We start from the raw sequence: 24,599 nt of genomic DNA, 5'->3' as shown, positions 1-24,599 counted from the left end.
CCCAACATGCACATGCACAACTCTGCTCTTATTTGAAAACCCTCATTAAAATATAAATTGTAAATAAACAGTGCTGCTATCTGTGTTGCTTCTTAAGATGTATGTGTGGTATATGCAGGGCTGTGGAGTCGGTACGCCAAACCTTCGACTCCGACTCTGACTCCTCTAGTTTTCTACTGTCCAACTCCAACTCCACCCAAAATTGCTTCCAACTCCACAGCCCTGGAAAGCGCAGTAAATGTCTTTTTAAATTGGAAGCTCTCGTAGGAGCATTTTTATCGCTGCCTGAATATGCGCTGATCTTGGCATCACAGCATTTGTCTTCATCTGGGTCCTGTGTCATACACTGACACACAAAACGTTTTCCATCTTGAGTTCTGGTGAAATGCTCAACTACAGCTGACTTCATGGGAAGCTTCTTTGACATTTTGAATTTATATTTTAAAAAATTTGTCAATCAAAATTTATTTTGAAGTCGGAGTCGGTACATTTCTACCGACTCCGACTCCACCCAAAATTGCTTCCGACTCCTACTCCACGACTCTGACTCTGCAGCCCTGGGTATATGCTTGTCACCTTGCTGGTGATGGCATAAGAATGGGGAAATTAGGCAGAAACACATTACAGGGAAGAGAAGAAGCGAGGGGGTAGCGGGGAGCAATGTGCACTGTGGGAGGTGAATGGCGCTTGTGAAGGAGATGCCAAGTCTCCCAATAGCTGCCTGCATTTACTGACTTTTGGAGAGCTTCAAATGGGCTTCTGCACTTTTACCAGCCTCTCTCTCTCTCTCTCTCTCTCACTCTCTCTCTCTCTCTCTCTCTCTCTCTCTCTCACTCACTCACTCTCTCTCTCTCTCTCTCTCTCTCTCTCTCTCTCTCTCACACACACACACACACACACACACACACACACACACACACACACACAAAGCATAAAAGCTAGCCATCAACTTAATTTAATGTTGCACTATTTCAGTTATGCACAAGTGTGCATGTGCACATGCATGCATCTTTATGAAAAAAGAAAGGAAAAAGGCAAAGGAAATTCTATGTACACATGACAGTCTGTGCATGTGTTAATGAGTTTACCTGAGTAAAAAGAAATGTACCTAAGATCCTCCCAATTATTATTATATTTCCAAGGACAAATGCATTTATATTTGCATTATAAACAAGGAAGATACAGTGTTGTATTCCATACAGTATACCCCATGAGGAACAATTGTGTTTGTGAAAAATGCCAGTATACCAATGCCTTGCAACCGCCAGAGGCTGCAGTGTGGATCCAGCGACTGGGTGGAAGGGCCTTAAGATTGTGATCAGTCAGAAAGGAAGCAGTTGAGTGAAAGATCTGTAGGCTCTATGTAAATTGCTTCTTGCATTACTAAGCAGGTGGGCAGCACAATTCTGCAAAATCTGCACAAATTCAAAAGCTGCCTATTGATGTTCATGTGTAACCCAGCTGGTTGCAGGTGCTAGTTTGTATGTGCTGCAGCCATGAATATCTTCAGCAACTTTGGATCATGGCAAAGCTGAATGGGAATTCTTTGTGCCCTGTTAGAATTTTTTTCATTGTAAGGCAGGGTATAAATGTTTTAAAATAATATTATGAAAATGAAACAAAGATTAGAGAGTCTGGTCTTCTTTCTTTCTAGATGCTTTATTTGTTTTTGCCAAATGACAAAATAGGGTGAAACTCGGTACAGAGCAGGCACGCAGCTTTTAGTATCTTTAAACATTCCAAGGCTGTCGTTTTTGTCTTGGAGGGCAGATATATAAGCTACTTCTCCCTCCCTTTCCCCCTCCTCCTTACTTCCTACTGTAGTGCTTTCCTTCTACCTCTGATATGGATAAATACCACAGCAAAGATACGTTAGAGAACCTATTGGGAATCTGGCTGTTCTAAGGGCAAAGATGAGGAATCTCTGGGACTGGATGTGCATTTTTCAGCTCCTTACAACAGATTTGCAAGTGGGCAGATATAGAAAGGAGGGGGGAGGTTCTATAATTCTTCTGTTTCACCTGCAAGTGGCATGCTCACTTCAATGTTATATGCAGTAGGCTCTCCTGACCCCTGCCAGGGAACTGGGGTTCTGTTGAAAGAGGGTCTATTGGTGACTTCTTGATTATACACAATGACAGGTTCAGGTACCAAAGGGCCAGCATCAAATTTGGGCATTTGGAAGGTCATCAGCTTGATTGCCTTCTCATATCCCCCATAAGGCATTGCAGACCTAAGGAAAAGTAGAATCAGCAATTAAGATTTATGAAAATTATAACCTCAGCACCAGGCCACAATTGTCTGGCCAGTTCAGTGCATGAGCAAGCCCTAGCTATACATGACCCTCTGACAAAGCCAACCAGCATCTACACTAATAATGAAGATCCTTAGTTTTATTTCCCATATATCCAAAGCTAATACATGTTTGAACCTTGGAAAGTGCAGGGGGGCTGGTGCGCGGAAGAAGCAGCTGTCTGATTTGGAATGGAGGCCCTGTGGGCAAAGAAACCACCCCTATATTCCACCCTACCGAAAAAAGAGAGAGCAGCTTCAGAAAACCAAAGTGCGAAACTCTCACTCCAAAACAGAGAACCCTGAACAAATCAATACACAGACAAAATGTTCAGTAATAAATGTATTGAGATCAAGTTCACAAACTTCATCTCAAGTATATATATAAAAATATAAAATAATAGGAAAAATCATATTTATGTAATTGGTATGTACAATTCACAGGCTGTGTTATCATAACAAATAATCAGAAATTTACTTAAAAAGGGCAGAGGGTTGCGTCAAGTAGCATGACCATTCCGTCTTACTCATGCCCTCTACATGACTACATCCTAGGAGAGAGCACCAGTGCCCAACCCTAATTATGAGTGGATGTGAGAAGGGATAGTCAACTCTCTTGGACATCAGTATGGAATCTGGCAGCATTACAGTATGCTTGTGCTAGATTGCTTTCCATAAGTAAGAACCTTCCAATGGTTGTGTCAGACCAGGCCTTTGTAATGAATGCATACTGATTTGCCCCACAAATAAAGTAGATACAACAATATAACACATTCAGGGTTGCTTCCACATTAGTCATTCAGTCTGGAATTGCCATCCTTCATTCACTCATTACAGAGAATTCAGACTATGTCATTGTCAGCCCATTGCATTCCAGTGTTTTTTGTGTGTGTGTTGTTCTGCTATATTTCTTTAGACTTAATTTGTGGCAATTTCTTTTCACTTAAAATGCAATTGCAGCACCAGCATGTCCAATGTGGACTGGCAAAGTGCTGTTGAGGCCTTTCAGATCTACTGTATCTTTAAAAGGAAGTGTCCTCATTGAATCTCTCTAATTGCTTTCTGGGCAGCTCAGGATGGGTGTAGCGATGAACTGCCCCTTAATTACATAGAAATTAAAGCTTCCCTGTCCTATGGGAAAGAGAAATTGCTGATTTACGGGACAAATAATTACTAATGCTGTAGTGTGCTGCACGGGAAGCAACTACAGACTGAAACTGCAACAAAAAAGCTTCAAATTGATGTTGTAGAGGACTTTGGCTGAATGGGAATTACTTCTGAGTAAACCTGATAGAAGGATCAGGCCTTGCCAGATAATATAGCATTATATACAGCAGGCACCTTCTGTTTTAACTTTGAAGCACCTGCTGAAAACTCTTCTGTTCTCCCAGGCTTATGCAGGCAGTCAAGATGCTGTTTTCCCAACAGCTGACCTTTTGTTTTTATTGTATTTTTTAATGTTTTTATTCTATAGTTGTTTGTTTTTAACAAGTTGTAAACCACTTTGATGTTTTTAACGAAATAGTAGTATACAAATATTTTTATAAATAAAATAAATAGTAAATAAATATTGTGCCCTGTGGGATCACTGTTTTAATATTGCTTTCAGCTAACTGAGAAAAAACAATGGCTTACAGTGCTAAAGGTCCCTAATGTGTAAGCAATCCAAATGTGTCCATGCAATTCTATCACCCACATTCAACATACACTTCCCTCATCCACCACTTTCCTGAGTCATGCCATGACTCCCCATCAATTTCTATATTTTATGTACATCTTATCATCATCACCATCACCATCATTATTTAGTTGCTCTTTTCAGAAAGATGAACTCAAAGTGACTCTCGACATCTTCTCTACATTATTGTAATATATATTAGTAGCAGGAACAGATTGGTGTTCCTTGCTTAGGAGTCAAGATTCAGGGCTAACTCAGCAAGTCACACAGTGGCTAGAATCAGAGCCCTCTTCAGGCACAGGCCCACAGCAGAGGATTTCCAAAGCAGCTTTTGGCTATTTTGTCTTTTGAACCCACACAGCTTCCCTAATGCTCAAATAGTTTATCTCCCTTCCATTTAAGGAAAGAGTCTCCTTCCTCATATGAGGGGTTTTATATCCTTTTTCCAAGTCAGTAGCTGACATTTCAGGACAAATCAGTTTGTGATTTAACTCAAGACAATCCTATTCCACATCCACCGTCAGCCTCCACCAGACTATCAGATGTTTTCTCTTACCTGTTAAAAGATTTATAATGGCAGAGTTCTGCTTTTGTGCCATAAGACAAGAGGTCAGTTAATTCACTTTTCTCTTGTGGGGTAAGGCCCAAAGCTCTTTCCCATGGAGAGATGTAAGTTTTAAAAATGGTGACATGTTTCCCGCTCCCACCTTTGCTGTCACCTGGAATACAAAGAAAGAGAAGATTTAGGTCAACGTAGGGCAATGCAGAGAAATACATACAAGAAAGCCTGTGGGACGGGCAGTGGGGATGGCAGGATAAAGGCTCTGAATGATCAAGTCAAAGATGCTAGTCAATTGCTTCAAATGAAATCCTAATACCCTACCAAAGAAACCCAAACCCTTCACGCAGAACAAATAATGCAAATCATACCATTCTGCATGAATTTACATAATATAGACACTATTTATTCAGAGTGCCACATTATCCTCTTCTTTTAATTATTCAGAATACTTCAGCCAAATATTTTGACAAAGACCAGAATTAGGAGGGTATGAAAAAGAAAAGGGCTGTGGCAAATAAGAAAAATGAAACAGAAGCCAAGAGGATCATGGAGACATGCAAGCCAACAAAGCCTTTCCCATCCTCCAATTATTTAAAGGCTCCTTTTGGTACCAGAGTTTTCAGCAACCACAGGAAAAACAATTTGCAACAATTTGGCTTCCTGATAATGCAGATCATCACTTTTTCAAAGCAGCAAGCTTCTAACCTTTAAGACTGAAGAGATGTGGGCCTTATATGGTATAGGAGAGGATCTGGCTTTTTATTTTATTTTATTTTATTTAACAAAATGTATATATTGCTTGATTATAAAAAACATCTAAGGAGCTTAAAAAAACTTTTTTCAAGCATGTTTCTGTACTCTACATCAAGTGGCAGTCTACTTGAGTACATGAACCAGAAAATAGCTTTTATCTTTTTAGAACAGTTTGCTTTTATATGAACACACAATGGTCAATCCTCGGTCTATCCAAAGGCACCATAGTTTCTTATGAAAAATTTTATAGTGTTATTGGATGTAGTTGGAATAAGTCAATTGTGTTTAAATGTCTATATACCTGCCTGTTGCCTGGACCAGGTCACATAAACAACTAAATGTTTGAAGACTGTCACAGGTATCCAGAGTTTGCAAAATATTTTGTAAGGACAGGATTCAGATGGTTTCTTGCTCAGAGAGAACACCTATGTAAACCTCTAAAGCGACAGTTTTCCTTACTGTGTATGTATATACATGTATGTCTACTATATACATATAGATACTTGCCTTTTCCACCAGTGGTCTCACTTCCTCCTCCGCCATCCACTCCTCCTGTGCCAGCAGATCCCTCGGTGTGGCCAGCTCCAGTTCCTCCAGCTCCGCCTTTGCTCCCAGGCTTTGGAGGAGGAGCGGGAGGGTACTGTAATTTACTGGATCCATAACGCCCTACAGTTACACCACCCACCATCCTCCCACTACTATGTGAAAAACCATGAGAATCAACTCCATAGTGTCCTCCAACAGACGGGATGAATCTCTGAAAATGATCCTAAAGTGAGAAGGCGGGAGGGAGGGATAAAGGAAAGAGAGAATATTAAGTAATTTTCAACGTGCAGATTCTATACATCCATTTCTATATGCGAAAAAAAATTGGGTTAGGGTTAGGGTTAGGGTTAAAAAGAATTGGGGTCCTATTGTTCCCAGAAGATGAGCAACAATGCCATAGGTGCAAATGCATTGGAAGGGATGGTTTGGTAGCTTCAAGGAGACATGGTGAGAGATGCCATGCTACCCCTGGTAAGAATTTATGTGGGCATGTCCACATTTAAACATTATTTAGCTGTTAATCCACTTTCCCCCCATTTGAATTAAACCAGAGTAGTCCACACCCACACTTATTGTATTTGTCCTTAAAGCACATATAAGGCTACGCTGTTCCCTTCAGAAGCATGCTGGAAATAGGAGCAGGACCAGAAAAGAAATGAAAGCAATTATAAATTATCAGCACACACATTTCAGATTACTGCATATCTAATATAGAAAATTTTAATGTGATTTGCTTGTGCAGTTTTCTGAGTTTTTGCACAGATCAAAAGAAATATGAATGTATGGTCCTTCAGGAGCAGACCAGAAATTCAAGGTGGAAAAGAAATGAAAGAATGGAAGAAGCAGTGGGAGTGGGCAGCAGAAAGTGACAATTGGTCCACCCACCCCAAAACACCAGAACAATATAGTCTGCAGCCCAGAGTGCAGCAATTTGGAGCCTGAGCAAAGATATGCAATTGCAGTGCCCACAGGGTCCACCTGGCTCGGCCAGTGCTGTCTGCACAAACACCTCTAAGGGAGCCTAGCAAAAAAACCCATGATGATTTTTTAAAAGGGTTGAGCACTTTGACTGGCTATTACATGCAGCACTGTTTAGCAATTAGAAGCTTTCCAGACTGTAAACAGAGTTCCATGGCCAGCTGTTCGGTCAGCTAAATATAGGTGAGAAGGAGTGGAAAAAAACCCCAAGCCTGAGAGTAGAATTATCTAACACTCCACTCCATGTATTCAGCTGCAGTCGCCAGGGCTTTGCAGCCAGTCATCCAATCTGCAGACTGGGCACAGAGCCATCAGCAAACTAAGCTGACAGAGCTTTAGGGAATCTCCCTGCCTCGCTCCCTCCCCTGTATACATTTCCCACTTTAAGATCAACCAAAATAAATTTCCCTTGAATGTTAAGAAATATGGAGGGGGTGGAAGGGGACAGAGTGAGGAGAATCCCAATAATGAAGGCTTCATCTCTGGTGCTTTGAGCTATAGATTGTGGCTGGCAGGGCTGTCTGTTCCATTACTAAGCAGGGAAGCACGGAGTGACACAAACGTGAACTGAAATCAAGGGCTGGTTTCTGGGTATAGGAGGCAAGTCACGTTGAAGGGCAAACATGTGATGATGATGATGATGATGATGCATATATTTGCAGGTGGACAATCCCCCCAGCACAGCTTCTCTCTAAATTCCAACCTCCAACAAACTTCTGGATTGTTTACGTCACTCACATCTGCTTCCTATTCCGCCAGGTTGAGGTCCCAGCAATTACACAGTAATGCAGTTTCAAACATGTTAGTCACTCATGTGTCCCAATATGTGTCTACCCAGCAAAGGAGTTGGCACAACACCCAGTCTAACAAGGCCACAATATATCCTCTGAAATGCTGAGCTGCTCTAAGAATGGCTACATCCACAAAACAATTTGCAAGACACATAAAACTGGTTTAATTTAGCTTCTCATTCAGTACAAAACATTTAGTGTGCATTCAGTTCATTTCATTTACTGCAACCCATCATCCTCCACCTGAAATTATTTATTTATTTATTTATTGGATTTCTTAGTTGTCCATCTGGCTGGCTAACTAGTCACTCTGGGCAACGTACAAAATAAGCAAAATAGCACAAAACGACACATCAATACAATAACATTAAAATCTAAAAGCAATGATGTTAAAATCTAGCCCACACCAAAGGCCTGCCTGAAGAGCCAGGTCTTCACGGCCCGGTGGAAACTCATTATAGAGGGGGCCTGGCGGAGATCATTTGGAAGGGAGTTCCATAGGGTGGGGGCCACAATTGAAAAAGCCCTTTCTCTAGTCCTCACCAGTCTAGTTGTTTTGACTGGTGGGATAGAGAGAAGGTCTTTTGAGGCCGATCTTGTTAGGCGGCATAGCTGATGATGCTGGAGGCGCTCCTTCAGATAGGCTGGGTCAAAACTGTGTAGGGATTTAAAGGTCAAAACCAACACCTTGAATTGGGCCCGGCAAGCAACTGTAAAGGCAACTCAAATGTATGTGGGTTGTTGTCTTCCATTCTCCTTAGCTGGAAAACTGGACTGAGCAGGGAATGTAGGTAGATGAAGGGAAAGAAGGGGAAACCTCTAGGCACTGATCTAATTTAGCTTCACAATGACATTAATATCCTCATTCAAGCCCAGACACAAAACTCTTATCTAATGCACAACAATCCTGGTCCCTATACACATAGTAAGGAAACCTCTTTGACCACTTCCTCACTCACTCCTGCCCCAAACATTGGTAGGGCATAGAGCAAGGACTCCAGAACTTGTGGCCCTCCAGAGGTTGTTGGTCTCCCAAGGGCCGTGCCTCAGCCAGCATGGCAAACGGTCAGGGGAGATGGAGCTAAAGTCCATTCGGAGGGTGACAAGTTCACCAGCCCTGACCCAGAGGTTCAAAAGATACTGAGGGATGATGGAGGAGAGCAAACAAATGGAAATGCAAATGAATATGTCCCTAAGCCCAGCGGCGTCACTAGCGGGAGTGCAGGGGGGTGCTGACCTCTGGCGTGCACCCTCCCAGGTGCATGGATGGGGGTGGCTGGCTTTGTGTGTGTGTGTGTGCGCGCGCGTGCACTCAACGCACTCCAGGCTGACAGTGGAAGGCCTGTTCCAGCTTCACCGCCAGCGAGCGGGCGCCTGCTTTCGGTCTCGCCCGCCCACCTCTGAGGAGGAGTTGGCTGCTCCGATGCCGACCTGGAGCACTTCTCGGCTCCTTTGCCAGGCAACGGCGCAGGCCGGGGTGGCTCTGGGTGTCACCCCCCTCATTGTGTCACCCAGGTGCGGTCCGCACCCTCCACACCCCGGTAGTGATGTCCCTGCCTAAGCCAATGGGTATGGTGTATATGCTATGCTGCAGGTAGGGGTCCCATTCAGTGAAATACAGGAGGCTTCTTAAACACCTTTCTTAATGTTGTTCTCTGCATCCGTGTGCTGCCACAGTACTGTCTGAGGTTCTGCCATAGAAGCTCACAGAGTTCACCCACCCATGAAACAAGCAGTGACTTGGAAGACCAGCCACCAGGGACAGCTTCCTGAGATCAGAGGTAATACAAAACCGAGAACTGAGGGAATAAATTTGAGGCACAAATGACTCAGGTCATTTTGAAGGCAGAAAATGCAAATGGCTTCCCTCGCCAACCTCACCACCATCACTGTGGTAAAAATATAGCAATAAAATCAATATTTTGCAGCCCTTCAATGGTCTCCCAAAATCTATACCTGAGGTGGGCCACTTCACCCTGCCTAAATGTAGAGCTGGTCCTGATTTGAGGCTTGAAACTGGAAACAGGTACAAAGAGGTGGAGAAAAAACTAGGGAGGTTTTAAGTTGCCAAGTAGCTGGAGCATCTGAGATATTGCTACAGCAAAGGTCTCAGCTAGACTGAATCGTCGTATGCTTAACCCATGAGAGGAAGTTGTCCTAGACTAGCTTCAGCCACAGTTTCTGGCCTATGAGATATTTAAAAGCGCAGATTCTTTGCTTGGAAATGTGCAGTCCTTTTGTGCCATTTGTGTCATGGATTTTTTAGTTTCTCAAGTTGAAGCTGTCTGCTGATCAGAAGATTAAGGGATTTGTGAATGACCTAGTTTTGTTCTTCAGCTGTTTCTTTACCTACTCTGGGATTCTGCAGGGCACCTGAATGTCTGAAAATGGTTCGTTCTCCTTTGTTAAAGGTCCTGCCTGGTTTTAAATACACTAATTAACACATCTGGGGTTTATTATTATTTATTTATTAAATTTATATCCCGCCCTTCGTCCCAGAAGGCGTCCAGGGCGGCATTCTATTATCCCTATCATCCTTAACAGGCAAAGTAGAACCTTTTTGCATCTGCTATGCAGGCCATTAAAAAGGAGTATCACGACGGCTGTTGGTCACAACAACAGCCATATTATCTTTATTCAGCTGCACAGCAGTCCATTTTATGTATGCTGCTTCTTTCATTCTTACCAATATTATCCTGATTGAATCAGCTGGGCACATCTCATGCGACTTGCATTTCACCAGTCCTGGTTGGTGAAAACTCCAAGTCTTTCTTGTGTCTCATGCAGTGTGGGTTTCTTTGTTTTTAAAAATCACTTCACATCTTCCTTCAAGGCAGGATTTCATAGAATCATAGAAACATAGAGTTGGAAAGGGCCTATAAGGCCATCGAATCGAACCCCCTCCTCAATGCAGGAATCGAAATTAAAGCATATCCAACAGGTAGCTGTCCAGCTGCCTCTTGAATGCCTCCAGTGCTGCAGAGCCCACCACCTCCCTAGGTAATTGGTTCTATTGTCATACCGCTCTAACAGTCAGGAAGTTTTTCCTGGTGTTCAGTCAAAATCTGGCTTCCTGCACTCATTATTCCATGTTCTGCACTCTGAAATGATCGAGATTAGATCCTGGCTGTCCTAAGTGGCAGCCTTTCATGTGCTTGAAGAGTGCTATCATATCTCCCCTCAGTCTGCTCTTCTCAAGGCTAAACATGCCCAGTTCTTTCAGTCTGTCCTCATAGGGCTTTGTTTCCAGTCCCCTGATCATCCTTGTTGGCCTTCTCTGAACCTGTTCCAGTTTCTCTGCATCCTTCTTAAAGTGGTAGTGTCCAGAACTGGAACAGTACTCAAGATGAGGCCTAACCATTGCCAAATAAAGGAGAATCAATACTTCACGCGATTTTAAAACTATACTTCTGTTAACCTAAAATAGCATTTGCCTTTTTTGCTGCCACATCACACTGTTGGCTCATATTCAACTTGTGATCAACTACAGTCCCAAGATCTCACATGTAGTATTGCTGAGCCAAGTATCCCCCATCTTATAACTGTGCATTTGGTTTCTTTTTCCTAGGTGTAAAACTTTGCACTTATCCCCGTTAAATTTCATTATGTTGTTTTCAGCCCAGTGCTCCAACCTATCAAGATCCCTTTGAAATTTGTTTCTGGCTTCCAAAGTATTGGTTATCCCTCCCAATTGTGTATCATCCGCAAATTTGATAAGCATTCTCTGCACCTCCTCATCCAAGTCATTAATAAAAAAAGCTTTCTTGAAGTTAACTGAATTTGTTTTGCAGTTTACTGTTCTTTCTTTTGGTAGCATAATAAACTCAATTATCTGATGATTTTGCTTTCAGTTAGTTCTACATTAGCAACTAATTCCTTCTTTGTGAGCATCAATTCTAAAATAATATGCCCTTCATTTAGTTCCTATCACCATCTTTTTAATTAAAATGTTACCCCACTCCCCATTCCTGGATTTTGCATGACACTCCACGGTTAGCCTTTCCCAACATTAATTAGCCTCTTCAACCATCAGGTTTTATGATTTGAAAGCTTCTTGAAGATAAGAAGTAATATCAACCTCTTCCTGAAGGTCTTGATATCTACAGTAAAAACCATCATAACTCTCTCTGTTGTAACCCAGAAACAGTCAACAGATGCATTTCTGCATCTTTTCTTACTTTGAGGTATGTCTAATTTTAAATATTTGTTTGTTTAAATCATTTATATACCACTTAATTACTAGTGTCCCTAAAAGGTGTAAAAAAATCACAACAATGAAACCAAACTACAGTTAAAATTATAAAATCAAAATACAGTTAAAATGCCTACTAGAATAAAAAAGTCTTCAATAGACGCGTCTTGCCTCAACTGGAAGGAAGTTGCAGAAAGTGAACCCACAATACAGGCTTCTGGAAGATATAAGCCATGCATCTGAGCCATGAGGGGACCACTAACAGTGACTCCCCTGTAGACCACAGTGATCAGGCAGGAATATAAGGGATTAGATGGTCCCTGAAATATCCTGGAACCAAGTTGTTAAGGGCTTGTAAATTAATAAAAGAACTTTGAACCTGGCCTGGTAGGGTATAAGAAGCTGGTGCAAGCATTTGAGCATAGGAGTTAGGTGCTGGCAATAGTCTGTCCCCATCAACAGATGTACAGGAGAATAAACTTCCTAATTACCCCCTTTTCTATCCCCTCTGAAGGCGCGCGCACACACACACACACACACACGTCATGTGTTTCACACCATTATGGGTTATTAATTCCAATGAAGTCATAATCTTGATGGTATCCCCAAAGCCAGTCTCTCCTGATAAATTTTCATAATTATTGTGTTTGTCTATATATAAACATCTAAAATAACCTGTTGCATCAATCTCACACTCTGGACTTTTGTCTCTCCCTTCTATCAAGCATAGTTTTTTTTAAAAAGCCTTTGCTAGCCTTGCAAGTCTCCTTCCAAAGATCCGCTTTATAGAGCTCATCTGTTCCCAGAAGTTTTTAGCCTTTCAAGCCATTGGAACAGTAAACAGTTCAAAGTGCTTTGTTTTGGTTGAAGCATAGTTGTCTGTTGTGTTAGCTGTGTTGAATTAGTTGCATGTAGCAGCTCTTGGTTAAGGAACCAACCTGCTGTACTATCAGGCACCCATAAGAACAAGTCATGCTTGATTAGCCCAAAGGTTCATATAGTCCATCATTCTGTTTTCATTAGTCGCCAACTATAAATTGTGATAATCCCACAGGCAAACACTATGTGATAGTTGTGCTCTCTTGTTGGTCCCCAATATCTATATTTAGAAGTATACTGGATCTGAATATGGAGTTTTCATTTACACCTATCCTTCACAAATTTGTGTAATAATAATTAGAGACATCTAAGCTAGTGGCTATTGTCATATCTTGTGGTAATGAATTCCATAAATTGATTGTGTGAAGAAGTACTTACTTTTGTCTGTGTTGGATTTATACCCAGTCAACTTAACTGGGTGATCCTAGGACTCTTGGGGTGGTTTGCTGCACATTTTGAAATGGAGGGGTTTTAAAATGTGCAGGGGCCTCCATAAGTACAAGAGGTTCCTGTCTTGCCCAAACCCACTGAAGTCAGACATGAATACACAGGTGTGTTTTTCTTTAGTAGATTCAATGGAGTTCAGAGTGCTTCATGAATTGGCTTACAGATTACACAGGATTCAGTGTCATTACTTGGAAAAACTAGGCATGACTATGCTGCACTAAGACGTTGTTGCAGCAACTAGTCACACCTCCTCACCAACCTTAAGTAGGGGTGAGCAGGCACCCTACTTGCATGGACTGAGCGTCATTGTGGGGAGCACACACACAGACGAGCTCTCCTTCTCAGAGGGATAGTGAAAGCCTGTTGAGATTGCCGGCACCACCTCCTATGAGTCTGGGGAGAGGGCAGATGGACTGCAGCAGTGAGGTCCTCCCCAATAAGGGGGGTGCGAGGTGGGAACAGAGGAGCAGGCAAAGAAAATGGGTGAAAGGTAGATGGAGAAACATCTTCCTGACTGGCACAGGCGTCCTTGCTGGTAACTGGATCTATAGGGTGGAACCAGGGCCGGTTCCAAAGGGCGGCCAGGTTGGGCACTGGCCCGAGGGCCCCGCAGCTCTAGGAGCCCCTGGGGGGGCCCTCTGCTCCCCTTCCACGATCCCGCAGATCGCAAGACGAGCTTCCAAACCACCCGCCATCCCCAGTGCTTCACCTGCCTTTCTCTGCTGTTCACACAGGGTTGCCGTCAATAAAGATGGTGGCCAAGGTTTCCTTAAGGGACTGAAGCCTCTGCTGCCATCTTGGTTGATGGCAGCAATGCGCTCGCTGCATGCCATCAACCAAGATGGCGGCAAAGGCTTCAGTCCCTTATGGAAACCTTGGCCGCCATCTTTATTGATGGCAACCCTGTGCAGAGAAAGGTAGGTGAAGTGCTGGGGATGGCGGGGGATGGCAGGCGGTTCGGAAGCTCATCTTGCGATCCACAGGATAGCAGAAGGGAAGCAGAGGGGCCCGGGGCAGGCTAATGCCCAAGAGCCCCCACATTCCTGGAGCCGGCCCTGGGTGGAACTGTCACTGGCTAGAACACAGCAGCTTGTAGATTTCCGCACCTGAAGACACGTCACTGGGGTCTCCTTCCCACTCAAAGTCCAACTCCTCTTCCTTCTCGCTGCCCCACATCCATTCCGCAGGGCTCATGACAGTTCCCCAGTTCATAGGCTTGTCCTTCAACTCATAGAGGGTTATTGGAATAGTGATGCAGATGGACATAGCATGCTCACATGTTTAAAAAGTAAAGGTGTCCCCGCACTTGTAGTGCAAGTCATTTCCGACTCTTTGGGTGACGTCTTGCGACGCTTACTAGGCAGACCGTATATATGGGGTGGGATTGCCAGTTCCTTCCCCGGCCTTTCTTTCTTTACCCCCCAGCATATGCCGGGTACTCATTTTACCGACCACGGATGGATGGAAGGCTGAGTGGACCCCAACCCCTTTTACCGGAGATTCGATTTCCTCCTTCCGTTGGAATCGAACTCCAGCCGTGAGCAGAGCTTCGGCTGCGTTACCGCCACTTACCACTCTGCGCCACAGAGGGTCTTGCTCACATGTTTACTTAACCCTGATATAGAATGGCTGTAAAGGGCTCCAGAGTTCTAATATTGTATGAAGGCATGAAGAAATGTTCCTTATTTTTTCTCTCCACATTGTCCATTGTCCACACAGTTCTCATGTCCCCTTATTTTTACTTTTTCTCCCAGTTCTACTTCTCCTAATTCTTAATTAGACAGATGAACAGAAACACTATTTAAAGTGTGCCTTCTTCCAAAGCCATAAAGTCCATTCTAGGGTTATCCCTGGCACTACAACTAGTGTCCACATTAATTAAGATCTGGGGATCATAATAGACAGAGATCCTGATGAATCTTGACAGGGTTTTTTCTTCATAATATCTTTAACACAGGCAAATAGTAGACAGTACACCTCTGTAGACTCTCTGAAATGCCAGCAAATGAATGTGTATCCATGGAAGGTAAATATTTATAGTAAAGCCAGGAAAAAATGTCCAAAACAAGGTATGTACAAAATGTCTATACTATTACTTGTGCAAGCTCATGGGGAGGAGCAGTGAAGGAACAGTGGATATGAGATATCCAGTGAAGTTAAGTGAGTAAGTAGATGTGTGCACAGTCAGTGTAAAAATAAAAATAGAAAAGGGAGACACTCACACAAAGGTAGAAGAGGAGGGAAGGACAATGATTTGGGTGGGGCATTAGAAATTGTTTGTCCTAGCAACCATAAGTGACTATGTGGTGTGGCTTGTTCCTGTTCTGAGAGGTACTAATGACCACTCAAATTATCCAAGAAGTACTGTGCTCGTTGCAGTGTAGCGATGCGGGAGAAATTTGAGTCAGTTTCCTGAATCTATGAAATTTGCACTTCCTGAAACAATATCAGAACCAAAATGTAGCTGTCCTTTGAAATTCGTACTTATCCAAATTTTGCAATGCAGTTCTCCAACCAAGCAATGTTTACAAAAATGCATACATTAAGGGAAAGTATGCATAAACAAGAATATATTCATGAAAATAACTTACAAAAATGCATTATATTAGGAGTGATTGCTTACAAAAACGTGTAGTCAAAACTGCATACAAAAATGTGTGTGATAGAAGAAATTTGCACTAAAAAGTGTTCTCATGAGGATTTTTTAAAAAGGGATATCTCTGCAGAAATGTGGAGAATTGAATTTAAGATTGGAAAAATGAGAAACTGAGAGAACTGAAACTGTCAGATTCTGTTGCAGTGGAGATACAGGATTAAGTATAGTCCAGTTCATGTAAAAAGTAGCTAGTGTAGACATAAAAGGGCATTTTCACAGATTTCTCTTTTATTTTTATAGTCATGTTTGATGCCAGAAACATTTTTGCACATGAAGCCAAAATGACCCCAAGGCACAAGAGCTGCATGTCGATTACAATGCACACTAAAGTCTGGGACATTGATGTACTTTGGATTTGCCCAGAGTGGCTTGTTTATCCTAGAGGGCACCTTCAACTTTGGTGCTGGCCAAGCTTTTTGTTTCAGTGAGAGAACTCAACTTGTGTGCCCTTCAGCTGCCTCACATGAAAGCCCCAATAGCAGCAACTTTCCTGATGCTCCAAGGCACTTTGGCTGTCTTCAGTTCCAGCATTTCTGTATGGGCTTCAGGAGAAATAAGCAATGAAAAATGATCCACCTCACGGAGATGGAACTGCTAGGCATCTCAAGGTCCTGACGTCACTGGGGGAGGAGGCCTCCTGAGTTGGGGGGATGCCATGAAGCTCCTTTCAGTGTGCCCTAAAGGGAATGATTGAGACCACCATGTGTGTTTCTATTTCCACCTCCCTGATGAAGAGTTTCCCAAAATGCTTACTGTCTATGTTATGAACAACACGTCTGCAGTTACAGTCAGTCCTCCTCAGCCACTGTCCTCAGCCCTCATGGAAAGGCATCTTTAGTTTGGGGAAATTAACACTTTTCCAAATGCATGTTGTATTGTGCAGGGAAATCAGGAATCCTCTGTAATTAGTCAGATAAGGAAGTCAAGCCCTTTCCAAAGCTAGCATGTCAAATTGTGTAGAGACTGCATTCCACCCCTCAATACATCATTGGCTCAAAATGGAATGCTACATGGTCTCTGTTTTTTTGCATGTCATGGGTACCTAATGGCTAATATCTGTGATATTGCTGATGATGAGCAAATCTTTGCCCTTTTCTGTGCCATTTTAAAATCTTTTTTAAAAGTTAAATTAAAATCTGCAAGGTGTTTTGTAGCACAGATCCTGTACATGTTTACTTAGAAGTAAATCTCACTATGTTCATTGGGACATACTCCCATATAAGTATGCATAGGATTGTAGCCTGAGTCCCTTGAGTCCCAGGAGTGAGACACCACCTCAGCTTCTGAACACTGGAAACCCCCCCCCCATAAATGTTGTTAAACACAACAGGCTGTGACTGGAAAGCCAGCTAGTCAGTGATCATGCCTGTAGCCTGTGAGCACCGCTAAGTATCTGTATGGTGCCAGGAGTCCAGCAGTGGGATAGAATCAGACACCTTGTGTTATCATGGGAGTTTGCGACAAGTGGGGGACTGCTGTCTGCCTTCAGTACCACCACTGCGGATGGCCATGAGGGAGGGTGGTGTGGCACTTACCAACAGGGCTTGGGTGATAATAGGGTTCCACCTCATCTTATAGAGCTCCTGGCTTTGGCCTGGCTTATCATTCTGAGCTACTCTTGGACTGTTTAGCCCTGCTTAATTGCCCATTTTCCTCTAGATAGCAAACCCTGAGAGTGTTCTTGGGTTGTCCCATAATTGTTTTGTTTTGTTTTTCATGGTTGCACTTTTTGTTTTGTTTTGCATATATATGCAGTAATGCAAAAATGAAGAGAGATTTAAAATATTGATGATGATGATGAAGAAGAAAAACAGTCTGTAGGTTCTAGAGCTGAAATAGCCAACATGGTGCCTTCCAGATGTTGGTTAATTACCTCTCCCATCATCCTTGATCATTGGCCGTGCTGGCTGGGGCTAATGGGAATTGCAATCCAACAATATCTGGAGGGCATCACATTGGCTATCCCTCTTCTAAAGTACAGAACAATCTAGGAGATCAGTGGATAAGCAACTCCCGCCCAAGAGTCCTGAGATACAGCCCACACGGAGGGATGAGTAAATCTTGTCAATGTCAGTTTCTCTCACTTTCTCATGATTCCAGTGTTCAGTGCTCCACATTTCCACATCAGGGTGAAATTTTTTAAAGTCCTAATGAAAATTCATCAGCATTTTAACACAAATTACTCCTAATATACATATTTGTATGCAATTTTGCAAAGCAGTTTCCCCTAAAATAATGCATTTTGTATGATATATGCATTTTTATGGACACTTTTCCCTAGTATATACATTTTTGTATATATTACTTGGAGGGAGAAGTGCATTGCAAAATTCAGAGAAGTATGAATTTTGAAGAATGGCTGTGTTTTAGTTCTTGCATTGCTTCAAATTAGGTAGGTTCACTTTTAAATTTGAACAGAATCGAATCTCTTTGAATATATGATAGGAATGGGAGCAAATAAGGAACCAAGACCGCACAAGATAGGGTATATCCACATGGTAGATTTTCATCCTTCTGGAATCAATATACCATTATGTACACCTGGGACTTCCAGGGAAAACAGGTAGCATGTGCTGGTTCTGCAATAGTCCCTTTCAATGGCATGCCCTGAAGGGCACCTGTGTGGCCCTGAGTCCATAAGCTCAGATGCATTTTACAGTATATTAAAGCTATGTGGATGTGCCCAAAGCAATATTAACCGAACTCCCTATGCCAGGTTGAGGCAAGGTAAGGTGTGATATAGTCATATACTTAGCCATGCAGCAGATGTAATCTGCAGGCAGGCCAGCAATGGCTGGTTGACACGTAGCTTGAAAAAGCTGCCCTTTGCCCAAGGCCCAACACCTAAATATGGGAGAACGACTAAGACTTTCTTTGCAGTTACAACACAGGAGACAGTGGCCTCAGAAGCAGCACTGCCTCTGTCATCTCATTGTCTCTTGCTACCTCAGTTTGACTGCAAAATGTGAACATGTTCTGGATTTCCCTTTTTAAGTATAGGTTGTGGTAAAGTGCAGTTGTTGCCATTCTTGGATTACCTTTGTAGTGTGGCTGCTGCTTTCATACGGCTGAGATGATTAGTCTGCCAGAGGCAGTGTTTGAATGGGGTTTGCATCTGTAGCACTGCATCTGCACTGGCAGGTCTGTCATAGACAGTAGCTATAAAACTCAGAGGGAAACATCCACTAAAAAGCTACTTTGAATAACTGACTCAATATATGTCAAACATCTTGAGCTCTCTTTCAAGAGTAGTAATTTTTTTTAAAAAAATGTAAATCACTCTTGTGACCGTTTTGCACAACACAAAATCCATTTTTAAAATTGATGCAATCCAGTAAAAGTTAGTTATTACTTAAGACCCACTGAAAGTAATGAAACAGAATGTAAGTCACAGCAAACTAATTCCATTGAATTAATGTGAATTGGTTATTATTACTAACTTTTGTGGTCAGCCATAATATTGCTTAACAAGATAAGTTTGATTAATAATGTAACAACTATTGTACCACAACATTCATGTTATCTTCTCAAAGCATTTCTTTTCATATTTAAAAATATAGTTGTCAACAGTTGCCTGTAGCATATCATAATTATTTTTGGTAATGTTTGTCTTTTTATTGCTCTTTGTTGTAAGCTATCTTTGAGGGCTTAGTAGAAGAAAGGTGGATACAAACATTTAAAATGTAAAAAGTAGCTATAAGACATTTTAGACAAGCTCTAAACACTATAAAGTTGTTTATACAGCTGTATTTCTTACAGTTGTATATAGAAACAATTCCTTAGTTGTTGGATATAGCTGTATCCACACTGTCTATTAGAGGGAGGGGAACCTAAGGCCAGAGACCAAAAATGGCCCTCAAGGTCTTTCTCTGTTTGAATCCTGGGACTCTCTCTAGACCATGTCCTCTCCCCAAGCTGCCTCCGCTGTCCTCAGGCCATACTCTTCACCAGCCCTTCTCTATGCTTTCCTTAAGTGCTTTCACCAGCCTGGAATGTGTCCTTGAACTGTTATTAATGCCTCCTGCTTGCCCAGATGGAGGATAGCAAGGGGTTTGCGTGTGTGTGTGCGCACATGTGCACACACACGCACGTGCAGAAACCTCCAACCTTTGCATGGCTAGAATATAACCTACTGTAAGAGTAACATCTGTTGTGCAGTCTACTTTTGCTTCTGGCCTTGCCCACCCCGGGCATGCAGTGCTTGGAAGGCTCCCTGTGAGGAAATACAGCCCTTCGACTGAAAAAGGTTTCCCAACCCTGGTCTATTAAAAGACTTCTGCAGTGTTCAGAATGATAGCAGGGGTCATTTACTCCATTATAGCCTACATGTTTCTTTTTGTAATTTAGTACCCTTCAAAAAGAGCTGAAGCAGCTTGAAGCACACTGAGTCAGATTCAAGAATAAAAGCAACCCTTTACAGCATCCTTTATATAAATAACATGTCATGGACAGATCACTGCTTGCTGAAGTTTAGACTTTCAGTAGCCTCTTCCCTCTGCAAGGGTGGGGGACCTATTAAATTGGTCCACCCCCAGAGACTAATGAATCCTGAAGGTTTTCAAAGGGCTCTGGGGTTTTTTCCGGCTGACAGGACTGGCGCTCCTGTTGAAGCTCTGGTTGATCTGTGGAATGCGGAGATGGCCCGGGCTGTTGACACGATTGCTCCTATGCGCCCTCTCCTGTGCAGAGCTCATACAGCTCCTTGGTACACTCCAGAGCTGAGAGCGATGAAGCAAGATAGGAGGCGGCTTGAGCGGAGATGGAGGCAAACTCCCGACGGATGCAATTATGCGCTGGTTAGTGCTTCTACCAAGCTATATGTAAGAGCGGTGAGGGCGGCTAAAAAACATTTTGCTGCCACCATCAATTCATCTCTTTGTCGCCTAGCGGAGCTTTTCAGAGTTGTCCGCGGGCTACTTCAGTTACGCCCGCAGGACACGGTAGAACCATCAGTGGCTCGCTGTAATGAATTTGCTGAGCACTTCCAGCATATGATCTCATGCATCCGCCGGGACTTAGACTCTCAATTTATAGCAGCTGATCCTAGCGAGGTGTCCGGAGCACAGTCTTGTCATGTTTTATTGGATGAGTTTCAGTTGGTTCAGCTCGAGGATGTGGACAAGGTGCTTGGACTGGTGCATGCAACCACTTCAATACTTGATCCGTGCCCCTCTTGGCTAATAAAAACTAGCAGGGAAGGAACAATTGGCTGGGCCAAGGAAGTGATGAATGCCTCTTTACGAGAGGGAGTGGTCCCTGACTGTCTGAAAGAGGCGGTGGTGAGACCACTCCTGAAAAAAACTTCCTTGGACCCAGAAAGTTTCAACAGCTACAGACCAGTAGCAAATGTTCCGTTCCTGGGCAAGATCTTGGAACGTGTGGTTGCCGGCCAGCTCCAGGCGCTATTGGATGAAACCGATTATCTAGATCCATTTCAATCGGGTTTTAGGCCTGGTTTTGGCACTGAGACGGCCTTGGTCGCCCTGTATGATGACCTATGTCGGGAGAGGGACAGAGGGTGTGTAACTCTGTTGATTCTCCTTGATCTCTCAGCGGCTTTTGATACCATCGACCATGGTATCCTTCTGGGGAGGCTCGCGGAGTTGGGAGTTGGAGGTACTGCTTGGCTGTGGTTCTGCTCCTACTTGGCGGGTCGTCTCCAGAAGGTAATGCTTGGGGAACATTGCTCGACTCCGTGGGCTCTCGAATGTGGGGTTCCGCAGGGGTCGGTTCTGTCTCCCATGCTTTTTAACATCTACATGAAGCCGTTGGGTGCGGTCATCAGGAGTTTTGGAGTGCGTTGTCATCAGTACGCTGATGACATGCAGCTCTACTTCTCCTTTTCATCCTCCTCAGGTGAGGCTGTCGATGTGCTGAACCGTTGCCTGGCTGCAACAATGGACTGGATGAGAGCTAACAAACTGAGGCTCAATCCTGACAAGACTGAGATGCTGCTGGTGGACGGTTTCTCTGATCGGATGGTGGATATATACCCTATCCTGGATGGGGTTACACTCCCCCTAAAGGACCGGGTTCGGAGCTTGGGAGTCATTCTAGACTCTTCCCTTTCACTTGAGGCTCAAGTAGCCTCGGTGGCACGGAATGCGTTCTACCAACTTCGGTTGGTAGCCCAGCTACGTCTCTATCTGAGTAAGGAGGACCTTACATCAGTGGTACATGCTCTGGTAACCTCGCGTTTGGACTACTGCAATGCGCTCTACGTTGGGCTGCCTTTGAAGACAGTTCGGAAGCTGCAGCTAGTACAAAATGCGGCTGCCAGATTGTTGACAAGGACCAAGCGGTCCGATCACATAACACCTGTTCTGGCACGCTTGCACTGGCTGCCAATATGCTTCCGGGCCAGATTCAAAGTGTTGGTATTAACCTATAAAGCCTTATACGGCATGGGACCACGATATCTGTTGGAACGCCTCTGCTGATATGAACCCGCCCGCTCACTGCGTTCTGCTTCGAAGGCCCTCCTCCGGGTTCCGACTCATAGAGAGGCCCGGAGGGTGGTGACAAGATCTAGGGCCTTCTCAGTGGTGGCCCCCGAACTGTGGAACAGTCTTCCCGAAGAGGTATGCTTGGTGCCGACACTGCTATCCTTTCGGCGCCAAGTTAAAACCTTCCTCTTTCCCAATGCATTTTAACTTAAGCTATTGATTTTTCATTTGTTGTAATTGATTTTAGACTGTTTTATTGTTATATGTTTTTATTGTATTATATTGTGTATCTTAGTATTTTTGATGTTCACCGCCCAGAGAACTTCTGCTAGTCGGGCGGTATAAAAGTTTAATAAATAAATAAATTAATAAATAAATGTAATATAATTTATAATACATCATATATTATATAAATCTTCCTCTTGTTCTTATTGTTGACTGATGTGGCTTTCTTGATTCCGGATGGGAACCATCCACTTATCTCCTCTGGGACCCATCCATGAAGAAATAACCGGCATAGCCAACTATGGGAATGGTAGTCCAGCAACATCTGGAGGGCCACAGGTTCTCCATCCCTGGCAAAGATGGCTGATATGCCCTCCCTATGCTCAAATGGGGGTAGGGATAGAGCAAAAAGGCTTGGGGCAGTTGCAACACAACCAATAAAGCAGTTAGAAATGTGCGTTTACAGTTGAATGAAGGAGGATTCAATGAGCTCCAGGACCAGCCCTAAAATTGGGCCAAGTAAGGCAACTGATTTTGAGTATCATGAAAAATCAGCAATTTATTCCTATTTAAGTTGTTGTTGTATTTCTACTCCCATGGAGAGGCACTTGCAGGTTTTTCTGTCTCAGGTGGCAAAATAAGTAGGCCAGCCTTGGTACTATACACCTTGCCTGGGAGCAGGGGGCACCCTTTCTTGTTCTGCCTCAGGCAGCAAAATTTATTGGGTCTGTGTTTAGCAGGGCCGCTGTTTGCTTTTGGGTCCTTCATGCTGTTTTAGACTTTCTGTGGTGACAGAGTTGTCTGATCTGTGCACACTTTGTGCATAATGCCATACCTCTCCAGTACTTCCTCGCCCCAAGGAAATGGCTTCTGCAGCAGTTGTCCCAAGAACAAACGATTTGGAGAAGTAGGTGAAACAATATTCTTGGAACATTAATGTGTGGTTAATGTTTTTCTACCTCATCCAACAGCCATTCTATACTATCCTCACAGTTCACATAAGGCAGGCTACGATGTAAGAGAGTGATCAGCTTAAGGCCACTCAAATGAGACTGAGTGCAGGAATTTGAATTTGAATATCCTACATTTCAATCTGATCTACTGACCCATACTGTACTGCCTTCAAGTCAATCCCGACTTATGGTGACCCTACAAATAGGGTTTTCATGGTAAGTGGTATTCAGAGGGGGTTTACCATTGCCTTCCTCTGAGGCTGAGAGGCAGTGACTGTCCCAAGGTTACCCAGTGAGCTTCATGGCTGTGTGGGGATTTGATTCCTGGTCTCCCAGGTCATAGTCCAACAGTCTAACCACTATGCCACACTGGCTCTACTGACCCATAACTACTCTCTAAATCAGAAGTAGTGTATTGTGGTCTGTGGGCATGATCTGGCCTCCCAAATGATTTCAAATGCCCCTCCCCAAGATTCCTAAGAACAACTGGGCAGCAGTGCTGCCAGAAATAATGATCACAAACCACTCTCAGTTGCACGGAGTTGTGTACCTGGTCTAAGCACCAGCATTTGTTTTCAGGAGTATAAGGATCAGCTAGCTGGTGGTTAAATAGGCACAAAAACAAACTTTATCAAGAACCACAGCCAGTCCTACCACTGGGCACATTTGACAGCACATAACTGCTTATGCATCTTTTTTGCCTATGATCAGAATGGACATATGACCATGCAGTCCATTTCTGTGCATGCTATACCTACCACAGAATTGTCGGTGAAAACATCTGGGTTGTTCTCATATATGAATTTCTCTACCCTTAATTGGCGAAGTTTGAACATCTTGGATCCTCTGTTGGTGAGGAGAGAGAGTTCTTCTAGCATCACGTCCCTGGGGATGCTGATCTTCTTCCCCAGGTTCAGCTTGGACCCTTCTTGTGGCATGACTGTAGATGTACAATAAGAATGATGTTACAACTACTGGGACCTACGTTTTGACCTCTTAATACCTCCATATCAGTGCAACCAATACAGTTTTGAAAAGCCTACCTATTGGGTAGAACTGATGGAATTTGCCTTCTCTGAAGTGAAATTCTGTGTTCTTGATAATTTTACCATATAGGAAAAGCTAATATGGCCTGGTTGGTGGGATTGCAGGCAGGGATGTGGTTGTGTGGGGTCTTAGACCCTTTACTTTTTTGGGAGTA

The 24,599-nt window shown here is 43.3% G+C and overlaps 1 protein-coding gene across 4 annotated transcripts in view; it reads right to left on the bottom strand.

Annotated features, from left to right (window-relative positions):
- Window positions 1–1,640: 1,640 nt before the first annotated feature.
- MYOZ1 (myozenin 1) overlaps window positions 1,641–24,599 on the bottom strand; it is a 44,379-nt gene continuing 21,420 nt past the window's right edge. For all 4 annotated transcript variants that reach the window (XM_061634608.1, XM_061634609.1, XM_061634607.1 and 1 more), the window contains 4 exons: window positions 24,157–24,338; window positions 5,793–6,054; window positions 4,527–4,689; window positions 1,641–2,233 (listed from right to left, as the gene is read on the bottom strand). In XM_061634608.1, the coding sequence (XP_061490592.1) occupies window positions 2,002–2,233; window positions 4,527–4,689; window positions 5,793–6,054; window positions 24,157–24,338 (839 nt within the window). In that variant the 3' untranslated portion in view covers window positions 1,641–2,001. The remainder of the gene's footprint in view (window positions 2,234–4,526; window positions 4,690–5,792; window positions 6,055–24,156; window positions 24,339–24,599) is intronic.

The sequence above is a fragment of the Rhineura floridana genome, chromosome 7 (genome assembly GCF_030035675.1).
Source record: "Rhineura floridana isolate rRhiFlo1 chromosome 7, rRhiFlo1.hap2, whole genome shotgun sequence".
Taxonomy (NCBI): Eukaryota; Metazoa; Chordata; class Lepidosauria; order Squamata; family Rhineuridae; genus Rhineura; species Rhineura floridana.
This window is presented reverse-complemented; position numbering and strand designations above follow the sequence as displayed.